At 40.6% G+C, this 16,274-nt stretch overlaps 1 protein-coding gene across 1 annotated transcript; it reads left to right on the top strand.

Annotated features, from left to right (window-relative positions):
- The first annotated feature begins 219 nt into the window (after positions 1-219).
- Positions 220-15,461, top strand: LOC106545916 (vomeronasal type-2 receptor 26-like). Its single transcript, XM_087708117.1, has 5 exons — positions 220-381; positions 4,005-4,817; positions 10,478-10,705; positions 11,654-11,780; positions 14,560-15,461. Exons 1-5 carry the CDS (start codon positions 220-222, stop codon positions 15,459-15,461), a joined length of 2,232 nt encoding a protein of 743 aa, XP_087564243.1.
- The last annotated feature ends 813 nt before the right edge of the window (positions 15,462-16,274 follow it).

Genomic DNA, 16,274 nt, shown 5'->3' with positions numbered 1-16,274 from the left:
TAGTGTAAACTTTACATGGAAAAAGTTTTGAGGACTGAAAAGCACAAAGTAAGCAAATTATAGGATACTCTGTAAACATATATTTTCAGGAAAGGATCCATGATGTTCTGGAAAATTCTCTCCTTCCTCTTTGCCATTCAGGAGATCAACCAAGACCATAGGTTTCTCTACAACATTACTCTGGGCTACAATATCTACGACAACTATTATGACACTAGGATGACTTCGGATGCTCTTCTAAACTTAGTTTCTACTGGGGAAGCAAATGTTCCAAACTATGGTTGTGGAAGGCAAGACAACCTATTGGCTGTCCTCGAAGGATCTGATGCTGATATTTCCATCCAGATTTCAACTATTTTGGGCATCTTCAAAATACCACAGGTATACCTGGGTGGGTGTCAGGAAGGAAGGCAGCTTTTCGGGTTAATTAATCCCTCTTGACATTTTGTATATAAAATTCAAGATGAGATTATTAGTATGGAGATAATAGCACTGAAGCTGGTAGACGTAGATCCTCAGAGGAAGCAAAAGGTTAAAATTGCCCTCTCCATAGCAGAATGTGTGCTGGCTTTTTAAAAGAAATTCTTATGCATAGAAATCCAGAAGTAGATTTAAAACAGAAATGGAATACTCCCATTAGAGAGCTTTCTTAAGAAAAAGCAGGATCCCTCCTTAGGACCAGCAACTTTACCTTAATGATGTTGTTGTCGTCTCCTCCTCCTCCTCCTCCTCCTCCTCCTCCTCCTCCTCCTCCTCCTCCTCCTCCTCTTTTTCTTCCTCCTCTTCCTCCTCTTCTTCCTCTTCCTCCTCTTTTTATTTATCTTTATCTTTATCTTTTTCCTCCTCCTCCTCCTCCTCTTCTTCCTCTTCCTCCTCCTCCTCTTCCTCCTCTTTTATTTTTATTTATCATTATCTTTTTCCTCCTCCTCTTCTTCTTTTTCTTCCTCCTCTTCCTCCTCTTTTTATTTATCTTTATCTATCTTTATCTTTATCTTTATCTTTATCTTTATCTTTATCTTTATCTTTATCTTTATCTTTATCTTTATCTTTATCTTTATCTTTATCTTTATCTTTATCTTTATCTTTATCTTTATCTTTATCTTTATCTTTATCTTTATCTTTATCTTTATCTTTATCTTTATCTTTATCTTTATCTTTATCTTTATCTTTATCTTTATCTTTATCTTTATCTTTATCTTTATCTTTATCTTTATCTTTATCTTTATCTTTATCTATCTTTATCTTTATCTTTATCTTTATCATCTATCTTTATCTTTATAGCAATAGCAGATTTTTATATACCGCTTCATAGGGCTTTCAGCCCTTTCTAAGTGGTTTACAGAGTCAGCATATTGCCCCCAACAACAATCCGGGTCCTCATTTTACCCACCTCAGAAGGATGGAAGGCTGAGTCAACCCTGAGCCGGTGAGATTTGAACCGCTGAACTGCTGATCTAGCAGTCAGCTGAAGTGGCCTGCAGTACTGCACTCTACCCACTGCGCCACCACGGCTCTTTACATTTCTTTATCTTTATCTTTATCTTTATCTTTATCTTTATCTTTATCTTTATCTTTATCTTTATCTTTATCTTTATCTTTATCTTTATCTTTATCTTTATCTTTATCTTTATCTTTATCTTTATCTTTATCTTTATCTTTATCTTTATCTTTATCTTTATCTTTATCTTTATCTTTATCTTTATCTTTATCTTTATCTTTATCTTTATCTTTATCTTTATCATCTTTATCTTTATCTTTATCTTTATCTTTATCTTTATCTTTATCTTTATCTTTATCTTTATCTTATCTTTATCTTTATCATCTTTATCTTATCTTTTATCTTTATCCTCCTCCTCCTCCTCCTCCTCTCCTTCTCCTTCTCCTTCTCCTTCTCCTTCTCCTTCTCCTTCTTCCAACTCCCTCTCCTTCTTCTGACTGCTTGAATGAAACCACCTTCCTAGCTTTGTCATTGGCCAATAAGTCATTATCATTTTTGGTACACAATACCGACCTACCACCAGATCAGCCAGGTTCTGCGTCTCTTCCCATTCACACATTTTTTCATCCGTTAAGAGTCTCCACCTGAGTATACTGATTTTACATTTAGGGACTCCACTCCTTAACTTCCTCAGGGTCCTCTAAATAATACAATGTTGGTTCAGAGGATGTCAAGGATCATTCTTTTGCTTACTTCTCTCAGCATCTGCAACTACCTCGCTCCTGGTCAAGATTGTCCCAAAGGTGCTTTTTTCAAGAGCTGAAGAAGCTTCTTGGATGAGAAGTGAAATGTCTTCAAAGAAAAGCAAGAAAGTCCAGTTGAAAAAAGCACCTTTAGGATTACCTCTCTCCTAATCTTAGGTGGGGCAATGCCAGCGAGAGGATATATTTTCTCAGTCGATGTGGGTTTTAGGCATCCTGTCACTAAGTGCACTGCTTCATCAACAGTGATGACAAATCAGCCACCAATAGAGACATAGACATTAACAACATCTATAGACTATGCAGAAGAGATGATCAACCAGCCCAAAAGAGAACAAAAAGACTCCAGCAACTGTCCACCAATAATAGCAATAGCACTTAGACATATATACCGCTTCACAGTGCTTTACAGCCCTCTCTAAGTGGTTTACAGACCTAGCCTATTCTCCCCAGCAATTTAGGTCCTCATTTTACAAACCTCAGAAGGCTGAGTCAACCTTGAGCTGGTGACAATCAAATTGCCAAACAACTGGCAGTAGCCAGTCAGCAGAAGTATCCTGCAGTACTGCATTCTAACCACTATGTCACACTTAATCAGCAACCAGATCAACATAGATTAACTGGAGACTGGACAGTTATCTGTCAAAAATGGGCTGTTGCCCCAGCTCAGCTCTGCCACGCATCTGTGCACGTGTCTCCCGCCAGCCAGCTGGTCTTTGGGTCTTTGCCATGTATGCGTGAGGACAAGGTGCATGCGTTGGGGATGGCGCACACGTGAGGGTGGTGGGGTGCGTGGGAGACGTGGGTGCATTGCATTTTGGGGGTGTGCACATGCACACTTTGGCACGGTGCCAAAAAGGTTAGCCATCACTGGTGTAGGGTCTGCTTGGGCAGGGTGTGTGTGATGGACTAGATGACCTACAAGATCCCTTCTGTTAATCTGTATCTGTATCTGTTCTGACCCCCTCCTCTGTCCAGTAACAAATGCCGAGACAAGCTTAACTGGAATGTACTTTATTAGCAAGAAACCAAAACCTCGGTGGCTGAAAGCCAAGCATAACAAACAGATAAGGACCTTGGCAGCAACTCAGACAAGCCTTGGCAGTATTCCAGCCTGCCAAGCTAGTTACAAAAGTTCTCTAACTTTTAGTCAATGCATTGACTTCTGCAAGAGAGGCGTGTGCACAAGCAGTCTTTTTATAGTCTGGAGAGGAGCCTAATGACCACCAGCTGAGTGCAATTACCTCATGTACTTGCGCAACTGTTCCTGAGGCCTATTAGCTCTTTGGTGCCGGGCATCCAGGAACAACTCACTGCTGGCTTCCGGATCACTCTCCCTTGTCTCCTCCTCACTGGTCCAAGGCTCAGGCGCCTCCTGGTGGCCAACCAGCCTCTCTGTGCCCTGCTCGGAGTCAGAACTCTGTCCAAGGTCCTCCACATCCTCCAGAGCCGACTCATAGGGCCCCTCGCTGTCGGAGTCTGGTGGCAGCTCTAATGGCTCCTGCTGGGCCACAACAGTATCTGACCAAATAACTTCAGACCAACAATCAAGTAAACAATACCCCAATCAAGAAGCTGCCAAAGAACCATCAGTAAACAGCCTAACCAAAGAATCTCTAAAGCCTCCTCCACCCACACAGAGAGGCAAGTCACCAGAATATAAATTGATAGCAAGCAGCACTCCTTACTAGCACTAATGATGTTACCTAGTTAGGGTAATGAAACGTCTGCAAGAAAACAAGCAAGCTCAGAGGGCACCAAGGACCCTGCAAAGTAAACTATTAACCTCTCCCTTTTCTTTTCAGCTCAGTTATAATTTTGCTTCTCCAGTTCGGTCAGATAAAACCCATTTTCCTTTTTCTTACCAAGCGGTCCCCAAAGATGGAACTCGGAAGCCAGGAATTATCCAACTGCTCCTGCATTTTAGCTGGACCTTGATAGGACTCGTTGTGGCAGACACCGACAACGGAGAGAGGTTTATGGGGATTTTGACCCCTATGCTAATAAAGAACGGCATTTGTGCAGTTGTATCCCAAAGCATTTCGGTAACCGACAGGAGTGTCAACGTTCGCTTTGCCCTGTTCTCCAGATGGAAACAAATCAACGTCTTTGTTTACTACGCTGAAGCTAGCTCTTTCCTAAAAGCAATATTTGTGATACAAAGAGTAATCGCGGTCTTGACAAGGCCTATTGTAGGAAAAATCTGGGTCACAACAGCTCTCTGGGATCTCTCTTTAGAGTTGCTGTATAGCGACGTCTCTTTCCAATACACCCACGGCATTTTTTCTTTCTATATGCAGACAAATACAAAGAGGAAACCTGGTGATTTTGAAGCCCTTTATGATTCCATGGGAGAGTTTGTAGCCAAAGTTTTTAGTTGTTCCTACTTGAAGCATGTCTTGACTGTGAAAGGCAGGAGAAGATGCACAGAGAAAGAGACATGGGAGACCTTGCCACAGGAAGACCGCCAAAGGGCTTTATCTTTAGACAGCTCTCGCATTTACAACATCATCTGGGCCACAGCACGGGCCTTCAATGCTGCACATTTATCTCTCTCCAAGAGGTGGGTGATGAAAGCTGGAAGCAGGTTAGAGATTCAGAAGCTACAGCCTTGGCAGGTAATCATTCCTCCCCAGAGGCCTCTTCTCATGCATAAGAATCCATAGTGCAAATCCCATAGAATAACAGAGTTGGAAGGGACCTTGCAGGTCTTTTAGTCCAGCCCTCTGCTTAAGCAGAAACCAGGCATGCCAAACAAGATTTCATTGAGGGCCGAATTAGGGTTGGGTTTGACCTTGCCCCCCTGGAGGGTGGGGTGGCAAGGGAGGGCATGGCCAGCTCGACGTCAATTATGTCAGGCTTATCCGTAGTGGCCTGACCACTCTGCCATTGAAAACAGGCTCCCGAGCTCTGTTCTCAGCTGCGACGGCCTCCTGCAACCCTTTGCCAGAAAAAACTAAGGTGACCAGATGTCCCGATTTCAGTGTGACAATCACGCTTTATAACAATTTGTCCCGTGTCCCTCCGCGTTTTAAAAAAGTCCCGATTTTTTTCTGGCTTCATGTTGAAAGCCCAGTGGATTTGCTTAAGAACTCCTAACCGGGGCAAGAAATCCTAACCGGGGCAAGAAAAAAGACACCCTGTCTAACTAACCTTTCTGTCTGTCTCAGTACTTTCATTGAAGATATTAAAACTTTAAAACAAGAAAACGGACCCCCCCTGCCCTTACTCACTTTTATAAGAAAAAAATGACCCATTACCATAGAGTTGCAGGAAACACCTGCTAGAGAGGGAAGCGACTGTTACTTCCTGGATTTTCTGGAGGGGAGGGGCACGGAGTTTGGAGGTCTACTCGTGTGGGAAAAATGGTGCTCTTCTTTTTTCTTTGAAAAATATTTCCCTGGGACTATTTAACCATTTTAATTTGCTCAGTTCTTTGTATTAACATCTACATCATTCTGGATTGACTTGGAGTGTCTGCCTACTGGTAAGTGGGTTTTTTTCTTTTATTTTTTTAAATGTATTTTAAAATAATATTTTATTTATTGTGCATAGGATTTATTAAAATAGTTTTATTCTGTGTGGATTTAAGTTAAGAACTCCCTGTTATTAAGCTTTCCTCAATTAATCTCTGATTCCCACCAACTTCAAGATCCCAAGGGCACATCTTGGAAGCTACACCTTTGCTTAGTTTATAGATGATGCCTTTCCTTAAATATGAAAATAAATACATTTATTGTTCAAATGTCTACATCTCAATAGAAATGACTCTCAGGGGTGACAACAATCCACTAAAATAATAATATAAAACAGTAATTACAAAAACAGGAGCAACTGTTATGAAAATTATTATTAAAAAATAAAGAATAAAAATGGAGTTATTAAGTATATTAATTGCAGCAACCACAATACAATACCTCGGTCCTTCTTTTAATTAAACTAGACATACCCAATTCCAAGGAATTAAAAGATGCTTGCTCCTGGGGAGTAAAGCTATGGCAAATCTAGACAGCATCCTAAAAAGCAAGGTGACCAGATTTTCAGTAAAGAGGGACACCTTTGACTGGGGTGGGGCTTGATTAAAAATTTTATACGGAGCAACAAAATTTTCCATACAACGCAAAAATAGTATTGTAATATTTTTTTATTTTAACATAATTACAATTTACAAATATAAATTGTAATTGTTGCCAAACATCAAAATTTTGATCGTGTGACCATGAGAATGCTGCAACGGTCGCTAAGTGTGAAAATGGTCACTAAGTGTGAAAAATGGTCATCAGTCACTTTTTTCAATGCCATTGTATCTTTGGTCACTAAGCCCATTATACCATCTTTCTTGCCACAGTTCTTAAGTGAATAACTGCAGCTGATAAGTTAGTAACATAAGTGAATCTGGTTTCCCCATTTGACTTTGTCAAAAGGTGATTATATGACCCCAGGACACTGAAACCATCATAAATACGAATCTGTTGCCAAACATCAAAATTTTGATCATGTGACCATGAGGATGCTGCAACAGTCGCTAAGAGTGAAAATGGTCACTAAGCCCATTATATCACCTTTCTTGCCACAGTTCTTAAGTGAATAACTGCCGCTGGTATTTTGTATTTTGGATAGAATCTTTTTTTAAATTTGTCTAAGACAATTTTAAAAAAGGATTCTATCCAAAATAAATTGAAGTGAAACCATTTAAAAAAATTCTATGCACAATACTTTGAAATATATTGTGCATAGAATTTTTTAAAATAGTTTTACTTCAATTTATTCTGTGTGGAATAGTTTGAAATGTTTTACTTCAATTTATTCTGTGTGGATTCTTTTTTTAAATTGTCTTAGACTATTTTAAAAAAGATTCTATCCAAAATACAAAATACCAGCTGCAGTTATTCACTTAAGAACTGTGGCAAGAAAGATGATATAATGGGCTTAGTGACCAAAGTTACAATGGCATTGAAAAAAGTGACTGATGACCATTTTTCACACTTAGCGACCATTTTCACACTTAGCGACTGTTGCAGCATCCTCATGGTCACAAGATCAAAATTTTGATGTTTGGCAACAGTTACAATTTATATTTGTAAATTGTAGTTATGCTGAAATAAAAAAAATATTACAATACTATTTTTGCGTTGTATGAAAATTTTTGTTGCTCCATATAAAAATTTTAATCAAGCCCCCACCCCCAGTTAAAGGTGTCCCTCTTTACCAATCTGAAAATCTGGTCACCTTAGCAAAAACAGAACTTGGGAGGGCTGCGCACAGCCCTTGCGAGCTCCGTTTTCAGCTGCAATGACCTCCTGTAAGCCTCTGCCAATAAAAATTTATTTTATTTATTCATTTAGTTTGTCACTCATGTACAAGATAACAGGAATAAAACTAAACATGAATAAGAACACAGGAAATGGGTACAAATAAATGGGGACAGTAGGACAGGGACGTTAGGCATGCTGGTGGTCTTATGCATGCCCCTACTGACCTTTTAGGAATGGGGTGAGGTCAACAGTAGACAGTTTAAGGTTAAAGTTATGGGGGTTTGAGGATGTAACAACAGTCAGGTAATGCATTCCAGGCATTGACCACTCTGTTGCTCTGTTGCCTGTGGCCCTCATGAGCTCCTTTTTTGCTGGCAGAGGAACCATGGGCTGGTCCTTCACTGTTTCCAAGGTGGCCCTATGGGCCAGATCTAAGTACCCCATGGGCCAGATCCTGCCTGCAGGCCTTGAGTTTGACACCCCTGCCCTATATCATTTCAGATAAATAGTTGTCCAATCTCTTCTTTAAAACCTCCAGTCATGGTGCACCACAACTTTTGAAGGCAAGCTGTTCTACTGATTAATTGTCCTAACTGTCAGGAAATTTATCCTTAGTTCTAGGTTGGTCCTCTCCTTGATTAGTTGTGAAAATAAACAAACAAAAAATTATTCCCAAATTTCATCAAATACTGGTGAAGTAGAAATTTGGGAATGAATAGAATAGAATAGAATTTTATTATTTGTATGCCGCCCTTCTCCGGGAGGACTCAGGGTGGCAAACAATTCAAAAGGGGGAAAAGGGAACATAAAAACGAAATACAAATAATAAAAATAGGCAACAGTCGCACAACCATACATGTCGAGAGGGGAGGGGACTCATCACCCCCAGGCCTGCCGGCAAAGCCAGGTTTTGACGGCTTTTTGGAAGGCCTGGAGAGAGGTGAGGGTCCGAATCCCTGCAGGGAGTTCATTCCAGAGGGCCGGAGCTGCCACAGAGAAGGCCCTCCCCTGGGTAATAGCCAGATGGCATTGGCTGGTAGATGGCACCCAGAGAAGGCCAACCCTGTGAGATCTAATGGGTCTGTGGTAGGTAATTGGCAGCAGGTGGTCTCTCAAGTACACCCATTTGTATAGCTTTCTACGTTGCCTCCACTTTCCCCCATAATGTTACAACTATATCAAACCTCTTAGATTGAGCTTTCCCTTCAAGAGTCTTGCTTTCAATTCACACATACAGCAAATTGGCATTTCTCTCACATTGGAGTCTGGATGAGCCACAGACTGATAAGGAGACTTTTTTTGTATGCATTTTGTATGGCTGACATCTTTGGGTGTCCTGCTAATATTTGTATATGTCCCGTATTTTTTGGAGTATAAGACACACCAAGATTTTTAAAAGGCATTTTTTAAAAAAAGGTTTTTGCACTCTGCAGACCTCCCCAAAAGGGCCTGTGTTTTGCAAAAATGGGCCCGTTTTTTGTTTAAAAAGGGCATGCATAGCCTTTAGGATAAAAGTGTTCCTGAGGGCCCAAAAATGAGCAAAAAGGGGCCGTTTTTTGCTCATTTCTGCCTTCCCCAGTCCCCAGGAGCACTCTGGAAGCCTCCTAAAAGCTATGCATGGCCATTTTTGCAAAGGGGAGTAGTTTCAAGAGGCCAAAATCTCCCCGTGGAGATTCGTACCCTCACCACCGTCCAGACCTTCCGCACAGACCTTAAGACCTGGCTAGCCCGTCAGGCCTGGGGACAAAGATAACTGTCCCCACCCGAAAGATGAATGAATGTTGCTTACTATTTTACTTCTATGTAGTATTGTGTCTATTGTCTGTATACCCCCCCTTATTTTATGTAAGCCGCCCTGAGTCCCCTCAGGGAAAAGGGCGGCCTATACGCATTAATAAATACCAAATACCAAAAATGCTGTATTCAGTGTATAAGATGCACCTAGATTATCACCCTCTTTTTTGACGGGAAAAGATGCTTCTTATACTCCAAAAATATGGTAAATGTATGTGTGTTTGTGTGTGTGTGTGTGTGTGTGTGTGTGTGTGTGTGTGTTTGCCTTTGTATCTTGTTCCTAGTTCTTTTTGATTTGTTAGTGCTTTATTAATGGTACTACTGTATTAATCTATGTATAGTTCTTTTAGTGTAAACTATATAGTTTCACATTTTTGCACAACAAAACTAAAATGTCCATTTTTAAAACAGAAGAGAAGGAGTGAGGAAAACAAAGAATATGTGAACAATAATTTTCTCTGTGCTTTTTGCTAATCAGTCCAATTCAATGCCCAGAGCAGGAAATTAAATGAATCAGCCAAACATATACAATAATTAGTTTAGTGCTTTTAAATAATGCCCTAATTTGTAATAGTAAACAATAATTTTGCTTTGTCTGAAAGTAAGCCAAGATGAGCTTGGAAGTTTCTTCTGAGGGCAAAATATATAAGAAGGAAGGAAGAAAGAAAGGGAGGGAGAGAGAGAGACAAGGGAAGGAAGGAATTAAAGAAGGAAGGAAGAAGGTTCAAATGTTTAAAAGACAGAATAATAATAAATTCAACTTGGAGATTCAGAATGAGTACTTTCTGATTAAATTTTTGAATTGACTTTCCAACTGGGATTAATATTTTGAATGAGGTGGGTTCAAATGATTTGTCTATTCACTTTTTATTCCATTTGATCCAGAAAAGTGAATCACACTAAATCAAACCGCAAAGTGATTAAGACCTGGCTCTTCCAACAGGCCTGGGGCTGTTGATTTGTCCAGCCCCATTTTATGCTATGAATGTTGTGTGATTTTAATGTTTGTACTTTTTAATTTTTATATGTTCCCCCTCCCTGCTTTATCTGTAAGCCGCCCTGAGTCTCTTGAGAGTGGGCGGCAGACAAGTCCTAATAAATGTGAAACGTAAACGTGAAACGTGAAACCAACTTTCCAAATTCACATGAGCCATCAGTGTGGACCAATGATCCAAATTGGTTAGGAAATTTAGCTTTTCTATCTACTGGAGTTTCTTCTTGTGTTCCAGCTTCACTTTTTTTTGCAATACTCTCCATTCTACAATTCCTCCATGGATGGAATCTATTTAGATGAGAGAGGAGACCTGGCCGCTAACTTTGACATCATCTACTGGACCATCTTACCAAATAAGTCCATTGCCAGAGTGAAATTTGGGAACCTAAAACGACGGAGCACCCTTGACTTCAATCTTGTCATCAACCCGGATGATATGGCACAGATGAATTTATTGAATAAGGTGAGGGGAATGGTTTTATTTTATCGTTTTGGCCACATTTAGAATACCGCTTAATGTCACCCAATTGGGAATCATTTGGCGCTTCCCTTATTCCTCCATTTACACATCTCTAACAAATCATCAAAAGGATAGTGTCAGGTTTCCGAAAGATGCCCTAATTAATTCACGAGTTAAAGGACTGTCCTTGTCCTGAAGAATAAAAAGAAGAATCTAAAACAGGGGTGTCAAATTTACGTTGCCACGTGATGTATTGCAACTTTTTCCCCCTTTGCTAAACTGGGGGGGGGGCATAGCCAGTAGATGACACATCTGGCCCATGGACCAGAAGTTTGACACCCCTGATCTAAAACATCACAGAAGCAGACAGGGGACGTAGGGAAGGGTAACAAAGAACATATTACCTTGTGGTGAGATGGGCGGCAACAAATTTAATAGACAAACAAAAAAACCAAATAAATATCAGTTCTGAGAGGGCTAGTTTATAGAGACAGTCCTCGACTTATGACCACAATTGAGCCCAAAGTTTCTGTTGCTATGGGAGACATTTGTTAAGTGAGATTTGCCTCATTTTGCAACATTTCATGCCATCTTTGTTAAGTGAATCACCGCACTTGTTAAGTTAGTTCACCTGGTGGTTAAGTGAATCTGACTTCCCCATTGACTTTGCTTGTCAGAAGGTCGCAAAGGGGGTTGACATGACCCTAAGACACTGCATCTGTCATAAGTATGAGTCAGTTGCCAAGAGTGTGAATCTTGATCATGTGACCATGGGGATGCTGTGATGGTTGTAAATGTGAAAAATGGTCATAAGTTACTTTTTCCAGTGCCGTTGCAACTTTGAACGGTCATTAAACAAGCTGTTGTAAGCTGAGGACTATCTGTATTTAGCCAAATCAGATAAAAAGCTGTTAATATATTTTCCTTGATCTTCTTTGCTTGTGTGATTAGTTTCTGCCTCCCTCTAGGTGTGGAAAAAGTTGTCTCCCTGGATTTGTTAAGGTAGTTCAAGAGGGGAAGCCAGTTTGCTGCTATGATTGTGTTCCATGTGCAGAAGGGACCATCTCAGTTCACGAAGGTGAGTGACTCCAAAGTAGAAGGCTGTATTTGGGGAAATAGACCTCTCCACTTCTTTCCAAGGCAAAGAGTAATTTAAAAGGACTTTGATTCCTTAACTGCTATTTTATTCTCAACATGCATCATTTATTCCCTAAATTGTGTTCTACAAAGTGTGCTTTCCCAACAGTATATAGCTAATTTAGGAATTAGGAGCTGTCTCATTTAAGAAACTACCTCATGGGAAATGTAACTACCTTATGGGAAATGTAGTCCCATAACATGTGACCACATCTGTGCTCCCTGATTGGGCAGTGGGGTACTCTGCCCGGGAAATTGTTTTATTACTGGGCACTCACTGAATCGCCATCGGCACTACCAGAAGCAGCTTTGCACCAGCAGCATGGGTTAGAGGAATTAATGTCTTTTTACAGTACGTGATGGGACAGATCATGGAAAGTCAGAAGAATCTTAACACTAAACTGTAAGTTTTGCTATTAAGGATGCCTGATAATAAACGTGATCTGAAAGATATTCCTAAGCGTGGAGTTAACTGGCTGCCCGAGCAGAACCTCATTGCCCGGGGCAGAACACAAAGTGATTTTAAAGGAGAGTTGTGGATTGACCAGATCAATAGTGGGATTCAGCCGGTTTGCATTGGTTTGGGCAAACCGGTTGTTAAATTACCCACCCTCCGGCTATCAAAATGGATTCTGGGCGCTGCACCGAGCATAATGGAGAAATTGGCAATGGAGTGGCCGGCGTGAAGGAAGGAGAAGGCAGCTTTCCCTCCTCCTTCCCTTGTGCCAGCCGCTCTGTTGCCCATTTCTCCATTGCAGTGCAGCCCAACGACCAGGATCCACTTTGATTGCAGGGGTAATTTAACAACTGGTTCACCCAGGGCCGGGTTGGCCGTTGCGGGAGGTTTGTCCTGCATGTGCGGTAGAGTTGGCGGATAGGTTTGGGCCACGCCTCCCATGACAGCCAACCTGATCCTGGATGAACCGGTTGTAAAATTATTTGAATCACCACTGGACCACTGGCAGCTTGCCTCAATGTATTGTTTACTTTACCAACTGCAGAAATTCCTTTATATTTAAGTGGCTAGGATCATGCAATTTCTCAGTGCAGGGACAAGTGTCATAGTAGAAGTTAGTTTGAGAAAGTTATAGAATCTAAGTATTGGAAAAAGCCAATGAATCAATTAGGGCCAGAATCCAAATGGAAACTTCCATGATAGATGATGGCTTGACTCTTGCTTAACCGCAGGAGGGCTTTGAGCTGGTTCCTCCTATTCAATATTGAATGAAGGAGCTGAATTAGGTACACAGAGTCCCAGGTTCTTTCCATCCTCATCTCTCTAGGGGATTCTGGTCAATCACTCTCTCAGCCCCAAAGTAAGGTGATGTATAGGCAAAGAACCTGAAGTAGAAGCAGGAAGATCTAGAGTCAAGAAGCTCCTTGAGGGGATCTGAGATAGTTCTTTCCTCACAAATTCAAAGCCACCGGGATGCAAGTGGAGGAGTTGAACCAGGAGTAAAGAGGCCCAGTTTCTAATACCCACCCCACACCTGTGAGTCCTTTGAGATAGACTAGACTAGGAAACTAAGCATATTGGTATTAATATACTTTTATTATTAGTTATTATAACAGAATCTTGAAAATCTGAGCACACAACCCCCTATTGTGAGAAGTAGGGGGGGGTCACGTTTGAAACACTTTCTCAAATTAAATCTCTATCTCCAGATCAAATTTGTTTTGGTTGGTTGTGTGGCTCTTCCTCTTGCTTCTTAAAGTTATTTAAGGTGTCCATTGCACATCAACTATGAAAGTTCCCAGAGGAATTTAACACTAATTGCCTTGTTTTAGTTCAATCCATTTTAGCCCAAATAGGAAAAATTGGCCTCGACTGTAACTTATCCTAAATACAAAACAACAACATTGCTAATATTCTGTTAATGCTAGTAACATTGCATATTAATGACATTGGGGGTGGTGTGGTGGTTAGAATACAGTGTTGCAGGCTAACTCACAGCTCACTGTCAGGAGTTTGTTTCTCACTGGCTCAAGGTTGACTCAAACTTCCATCTCTCAATGATCTGACTAATGAACCCAAGCAAATCAGAACTGTGAGACTAGAATCCTCCTCAAAGAACTTCTTTATTGAGTACATCACATCGGCACTGCTTAAAGGAAAACCAACTGTAAATAATTCCTGCAATTTCAGTATAATTAAAATAGAAAATAATCCCATTCCCAAATATCACAGCTCATGTTGGCCAATTAGGTTAATTGGCAGGCTCTCCAGGCACTCCTTCCCTGACCTTATCAGTAACCGGAAGAGACGACCTTGGTTCCCACGAGAAAGCTCTCTGTTGTGTCTAGTAAGGCATTCCAGTCTCCTTCCCCCCTGTGCGGCAACTGAGGAACAAGAAAATGTCTTCCGCCAGGTTTAGTTTGAAGTTGAGGTTGGTAAAATGAGGACCCAGATTGTTGGGGGAAATATGCTGACTCTGAAAACCATTTAGAAAGGGCTGTAAAGTATTGTGATGTGGTATATAACTCTGTGTTATTGCTATTGCTATTTGGAAGTCAGGGTTGTTGAGGACATGGAGAGATGCAGTAGGGTCAATGTTGATGATTGGGGCATGGAATAATATTATTATGCCAATTCCCCCCCCCCCCATATTATCAGCTGTGGGTTTTTTCCTGACTTTTGGTATCAATTATTATAAATTATTGAATGGGGTGGAAAAAAACCATGCTGTAACATGATTCAGTTCTAACACTTACTCTTTCAGATGCTGAACAGTGCAACAAGTGTCCAGAAGGTCAATATCCAAATAAGGACAGTGATAAATGCATTCCCAAACTTAAAACCTTCCTTTCTTATGAGGGACATTTGGGCATCATCCTAGCTGCCTTTGCGCTATTCCTTTCCTTAATCACTGGGTTTGTGTTGGGAATCTTCATCAAATTTGTAGAAACTCCAATAGTCAAAGCCAACAACCAGGATCTCTCCTACATTCTCCTTGGCTCCCTCCTGCTTTCCTTCCTGTCTACCTTCCTCTTCATTGGCCAGCCAAGGAAAGCCACCTGCCTTCTTCGACAAGCAGCCTTCAGCATCATTTTCTCAGTGGCTGTCTCTTCTCTCTTGGCCAAAACCATCATGGTGGTGCTGTCCTTCCTAGCCACCAAACCAGGCAATAGCATGAGGAGATGGCTGGGGAAGTCTTTGGGCAATTCCATTGTCCTTTCATGTTCTGTTGTCCAAATTATGATCTGCGTTATCTGGTTGGGCACTACTCCCCCCTTCCCTGACTTGGATATGCATTCCCAAGCTGGAGAGATTGTAGTGCAATGCAATGAAGGTTCAGTCACCATGTTTTACTCTGCCCTTGGCTACATGGGCTTCCTTGCTATTGTCTGCTTCACGGTTGCTTTCCTAGCCCGGAGACTACCTGCAGCCTTCAATGAAGCTAAGCTGATCACCTTCAGCATGCTGGTTTTCTGTAGTGTTTGGGTCTCCTTTGTGCCCACCTATCTGAGCACCAAGGGCAAGTACATGGTGGCTGTGCAGGTCTTCTCCATTTTGACATCTAGTGCTGGCTTGTTGGGCTGCATCTTTTCCCCCAAGTGCTACATAATTTTGCTGAGGCCAGAGCTGAATACAAAGGAGCAGCTAACCATGAAAATAAAATAAATCACCTCATGGATGCCAGCAACATGGAGCTATAGCTAGCAATATTGCTGCTGTAGTATACCATGAATATTTATAGTATTTTTATAGAGTTTTTTTATTTTTATTTTATTGTTTGGGATTTTCTGTTGTTGCTGCAATATGAACAGCCATATAATGTAGGAGATGACCAGACTGATCCCGAGGGAGGGGTCAAACACATCATAAGTCACCAGTCCATCTTCATCTCCAAGAGATCCAGTCTGAAATTCCTTTCTGTCCTTAACTCCTGCGAATTTCCCTTGACCATTAGTTGGCCAGATTTTTGTAGAGCACTTAAGTTTATAATAAATATACTCATTTGAACTACCTGAATCTCCTAATTTTCTTTTTTTTAATATAAATTTTTATTTTTATTAAACAAACAACACAACACACAACAAAAGAAAAACAAAAAAACCCCCATCATCACATACAGCATGTCATTTGGTTACAAGTGTTTTTATATCCATATTCTCGAATAACATTTACCATCACAGATTTTTCATCTAGTATAACTAAATACCTCACTTTCATTGTGCAGCATATGTTCAATTACAATTAGTATTATTGTTTTTTTTCCAATAAACCTAATTCCCTTACATTCTTGATTGTCTATTTGATAGCAGTATACCTTTATGTAATCACAAATCCCAATATGAATTTTTTTTAACCAACCATTTATATTTGTATGTCACTATTTTCAATTATGCCTAATTCCACCAATCATCTATCGGGTATGCTTATGTTCATTATTGTCCTTGTACATCATACATTGAATCTCCTAATTTTCCTGGC

Source organism: Thamnophis sirtalis, unplaced genomic scaffold, assembly GCF_051295495.1.
Source record: "Thamnophis sirtalis isolate CommonGarterSnake01/CBP01778 unplaced genomic scaffold, rThaSir2_p1.2 scaffold_3, whole genome shotgun sequence".
NCBI classification, from domain to species: Eukaryota; Metazoa; Chordata; class Lepidosauria; order Squamata; family Natricidae; genus Thamnophis; species Thamnophis sirtalis.
This window is presented reverse-complemented; position numbering and strand designations above follow the sequence as displayed.